Source organism: Nannospalax galili, unplaced genomic scaffold (genome assembly GCF_000622305.1).
Source record: "Nannospalax galili isolate Female #2095 unplaced genomic scaffold, S.galili_v1.0 scaffold83, whole genome shotgun sequence".
Classification (NCBI taxonomy): domain Eukaryota; kingdom Metazoa; phylum Chordata; class Mammalia; order Rodentia; family Spalacidae; genus Nannospalax; species Nannospalax galili.
In genome coordinates this window covers 3,217,836-3,222,695 of record NW_008352659.1, presented here as the reverse complement: position 1 = coordinate 3,222,695, position 4,860 = coordinate 3,217,836, and the positions used below count along the sequence as shown (strand labels likewise).

Below are 4,860 nucleotides of genomic sequence, written 5' to 3'. Positions count from 1 at the left end.
TATATATATATATATAAAGGCTCCAGATCGTCTTTCTATATCAAATGTTACCTTAATTTCATTTAACATATTAAATAAAATAACTTCCTTAAAATATTTTTTTAATGATTTCATGACCTTCTTCAAAGCTCTGAAATGTGGGAAAATGGATCTAAAATTAAGAGTCCTGGGGATGAACCTGAACCATATGCTGTCCCCCCCCTCCCCAGGTCAGAAATTCCATAAAGGTCAGCCCAGAGGCCAGACCTTCCCCACCCACCAGGCACAGAAAGAGGGGAACTTAATTAATGGCAACTCATCTACTAGCTTATCTAGTACAGAGATTAAAGCCAGGGCTGATGCACACATAGCTCCATAAGGACATCTAGGCTCCCCTCTAATGTCTATGCTTCCTCAGAAAGACTTCTGAAAACAGATCTTTCATAAACTTCTCCAAAAATAAATAGATAGATGCAATTATAAAGGAAAAATGACTGATGAAACTTCATCCATCCTTATCCTCAGAGCTGCATCTGACAGCCCTTCTGAGCAACTTCAAAGAGCTAATCCAAGGAAACTTCGGGCTTTGCCTAGAAAATCCAATAAACCACATTTGTGGGGATGGAATGCAGGTTTGAGGGACAGAGTGCAAAAGCCAGAAGCCCACAAGGAGATAACAGGGCCACCCATGAAATGATCTGTTACGGCAGTTTAGCCTCTCTGTATGTCAGTTTCCTCCAGCTAGAGAAAGTGAGGTTGTAAGATGACAGCAGCTACCAGAACACCTTATAAAATCACTCCCTTAATAAGTGAGGCTTTTAACAGCCACATAAACGGGTCTCCTCAGCCTCTGGCCCACAAGTTGCTAAGGGCGGGTTTTCAGTTCTCTGGGTTCACCTTCCTTTTACCCACGTGTCTTTATTGTTTTTATGGTGTGTATTGATTTAGAACAAGGGCAAGACCTGGACAAGACACACTTGCTGTTTCCTGGATCTGAATGTATTCAATAAAACAATAGACAATAATTCAAAACTCCTGGCACTCAGTCCTTTCTGAGCTTTTTAACCACTGCAACCCACAGTTTTCTCTCTGGCAAAGCAGGAATAATAGATAATTCACACGCTGTTAACAGCGATTAAAGATGATAAGATAGAGTTCCGGCCACAAGAGGCACAATAAATGCTAGACATCCTCCTTCCTCAGTCCTGTGCCTCTTTCTCATCTAAGAGGTTGGCTTCCACACTCCCAGGCTCCTCCAGGGCAAGCCTACCACCAGCACCAGTCACCAACTCCCAGCGGTACGCCTCCCCCTCCACACACTTACAAAGCAGTCACTTCCAAGAGCAAGAACACACGGGTTCCAAAGGGCACCACTGAAAGGAAGCAGCCACCAGCGTTCCTCCACCAAGATCTCAGTGCCCTGAGAGGGAACTGAGCCCCAGCAACCACTACTAGGATTTTCCCATGGTGCAATGCAACTTCCTCAACTTTTCCGGGCCCACAATTTCCAAAGAAACCTAGAGAAGGCATTGTGCATAATCCACAGCAAGTCTGGTCCAGCCAAGAGACTGAGCTCTACGGGCAGAGAGAAGGGAACTGACACAGTCACAAAGCGAAAAGACAGGAGTGGTCTAGATACGCAGCGGCAGGGACCAAAACATAAGAGGTTCTGCTCCTGGCCTAGGTCCCCCTCTTGCTGCTTGCACCGGCTGGTTGAAAGCTAGCACTGGCTACCTAACGAAGAGCAGACAGGGCAGTGAAGAGCCTTAGGAAGGGGGCTGATCGACATCCCTCGGAGGTGTCCCTCAACCTCCACCCCGCAACCGGACCTGGTGGCCTCCGGGGGACCCTGCGGCTGTGGGGACCCGGAGAGGGTAGGCAAGGCTTTCGGTGGGTGGTCATTGTTCCCAGCAACCGGCGAGGCAGGCGGTGCGGATTCGGGGTCCAGGCACCGCCCCCTCCCTGGATGGGCTAAGGAGGGAAGGGCCACCCGCGGCCATCTCCAGGTAGAGCAATGGCCCCCACGGGATCCCCGCCCCCCACCTCGGTGAGCTGCAGAGAAGAAGGGTGCCGAGCGGCCGGAGAAGCAGCGCAGGGGTCTGCACTCACCCGCACCCTCGGCGGGCTGCGGCGGTCCGACGCCGTTCAGGTAGAGAATGGGCAGCAGGTGAGGCTGCGTCTTCTCCAGCGCGGCGCGCAGGTCCTGGAAGTGGTCCTGCTCCTTGGCCAAGAGCAGCTTCAGCAGCAGCTCCGCCTTGGCGCCTCCCGCCTCCTCGTCCAGCTGCCGCCGCTCGCCGGGGCTGAGCGCGCCCGCGGCCTCGAGCAGCCCGAGCACCGCCTCCACCTCGGTCATGGCCTGGGCCAGGCTCTGCTGACACTGGGCGAGCAGCTCCCGGCGCTGCGGCTCCATGCTGGCGGGCCGCCCCGCCCCGCCGGACTGCGCCCGGGCTCCCCCAGGCCGGCGGGCAGAGCTGGGCTGCAGCCTAGCGCGCCGGGAGCCGCGAGGCGGCGGGGCCCATTGGCCGGGACCAGAGCTTGAGCCCGGGCCGGCGGGGCGGCGCTCAGCGGCCGCCTCCCGGACTCCGGAGCGCAGCCATGTTGGCTGCGGTGGCGGCGGGACTGGAAGAGGAGGAGGAGGAGGAGACGGAGGAGGAGAAGGAGGAGGCGGAGGTGGGGACGGCGGCCGGGGCGCGCCCCGAGGCTCGGCTCCAGCCCGGCATGCCCCCTCCGGCTCCGCCTCCGTGCGCGCCGCCCGGCCGCACGCTGCGACCGCCGGGGGGAGAGTCGCCTGGCACCCTACGTCTCGGACCCCGCTCCCCGGAGCCCGGCGGCCGCCGCCCGCTCTGCCAAGGCCCGCGCTGCCGCGTCCCGCCCCTCCAGGCCTCTCTCCTCTCCGACCCGCCTTCCGGGAGGAGGCGACCAGCGTTTGAAACTGTGGGCGGAAGGGAAGGGTCCCCCCCTCCCCCCACTGACCGACCCTTCCTGGTCCAGGGATGCAGGCCCCCACCCTCCCGGTCCCGGGATGCAGGCCTGGGTCCCCCTCTCCTCCCCCAGAGTGGAGTTAGGCCAACCCCCAAGCTATTTGGAGACCCTCCTGCTTCACATCCTGCCCGTAACCTGGGTCTCTTGAGAACTCCAAAGTAACCCCCCGCCATCCTGACACAATGGAAACCCCCTAAACTTAAGACCTCTCCAATTTAAGACCGCTCCAGAATCTGTCCCCATTCCAAGAATTTCTTGGAAAGAAAAATCTCCCAATAAAATCCCCTAACCTGGGGCTCAGTTAATTGGATCGTTCCCCTTACCTGCATCTGAACCCAGTGCATCCCCAGAGTTCTAAAGACAGTTGAATGCTCACAAGAGCAGGGGTGTGGGTAAAGATCATCTCACAGTGAAGGTTTGCTGTGGGCCGTTTGCACTTTCTACTAAGAAAAGTGCTCTGCCGCCTTGTGTCATCCCTAGATTGCAGCAAATCAGTTACCTTGCTTCCTCTAATGACTTCAGGGTGGGGGTATTAACTAAGTTTCAAATCCAAAAACATCTTCCACCTTCTTTGACAACCCTCTTAGCACACAGCTACTTACGGCTAACTGGAGGACAAGGTCCTTCAAAGCCAGGACCCGCTGCTCTCAGCAACCCCAGTACTCCTGGTATGGAGTGGAATCCCAGGGATCCGACTCAGATATCTGCATTGCAACTACTGAAACTCACTGATAAAGATCTGCTGGGAACTCTGGTGCTGTCACCCCAAAAGCAAAATCTTCTTAAATATTCTATCTACTTCTTTCATAGAAGACACACTTACTTAATGGAAACAAACTCTCTGTATACTGGTTGGACCCAGGATTTGTGCTGCAACTTTCCACATCCTTCAAAATGATTGCTCAAGATACAAGTGACCCGATTAATTTTGTGCATCTGTTTTCTTATCACATCACAGTAGGGGAGAGCAATAGATCAGGGGTTCTCAGCTGTGGCTTCCTGAGTTCAACAGGGTTGTTGAAGCCACTGAAATGTTTGTGTGAACATGTTTTCTGGGTTGGGCTTAACAGCTTTATCAAATTCTTTTTTGATTTATTTTTATTTTATGTGTATGAGCATTGCATGTATGTAAGTGCACCTGTATTGTGCAGTGCCCATGGAGGACAGAAGAGGGTGCTGAATCTCCTGGAATTGAAGTTACAGATGGTTGTTAGCCACCACATGGGTCCTGGAATTCAAACCTGGGTCTTCTACAAGGACAATCAGTGCTATTAACCACTGAGCCACCCTCTTGCTTCAAATAGCCTGGGCTTCTATGACCAAACAAGGTATCTCAGTTTCATTCTGTTGCTGAGACAAACACCATGACCAAAAGCAATTTAGTTGCTTCTGAAAGGGTTTGTTTCATCTTGTACTTCTAGGTCACAGTCCACCAGTGATGGAAGTCAGGGTCAGAACTCACTCACAGACAAGGAAATAGAACAGGAATCATGAAAGAATGTAGCTTCTTGGCTTGCTCTCTGGCTCACCCAGGCTTGTGCTCAACTAGCTTCTTTATACGGCCCAGGACCACCTGCCTAGGGAATGGTATCACCTACAGTGGGCTGGACCCTAGTACATCAATTAACAACCAAGACAATCCCTCACAGACATCCACAGACCAACCTCATAAAGGCAATTACTAATTGTGAATTTTTTTCAAAGATTTCAAAGGCTGTGTGTCAAGTTAACAGTGCTAACTAGGACATAAGGTTTTAAGGGAATAGAAGATGGCTACTATAAGATGTCACAAGCTTCTTGGTTCTTTCTTCCCCTGTCCCTCGGACACCTTCCTTAATGCTGCCCACTACTTCCCTGACAACAACCACAGATCCTAAATCATCTGTGAGGTACCCACCT

The 4,860-nt window shown here is 52.9% G+C and overlaps 1 protein-coding gene across 1 annotated transcript in view; it reads right to left on the bottom strand.

Moving 5' to 3' along the window:
* The window catches only part of Dlg5 (discs large MAGUK scaffold protein 5), a 123,613-nt gene extending 121,016 nt beyond the window's left edge, over window positions 1–2,597 (bottom strand). The window contains exon 1 of the mRNA XM_008849851.3: window positions 2,089–2,597. Coding sequence (XP_008848073.1) covers window positions 2,089–2,389 — 301 coding nt within the window. The 5' untranslated portion in view covers window positions 2,390–2,597. The remainder of the gene's footprint in view (window positions 1–2,088) is intronic.
* Window positions 2,598–4,860: the final 2,263 nt, after the last annotated feature.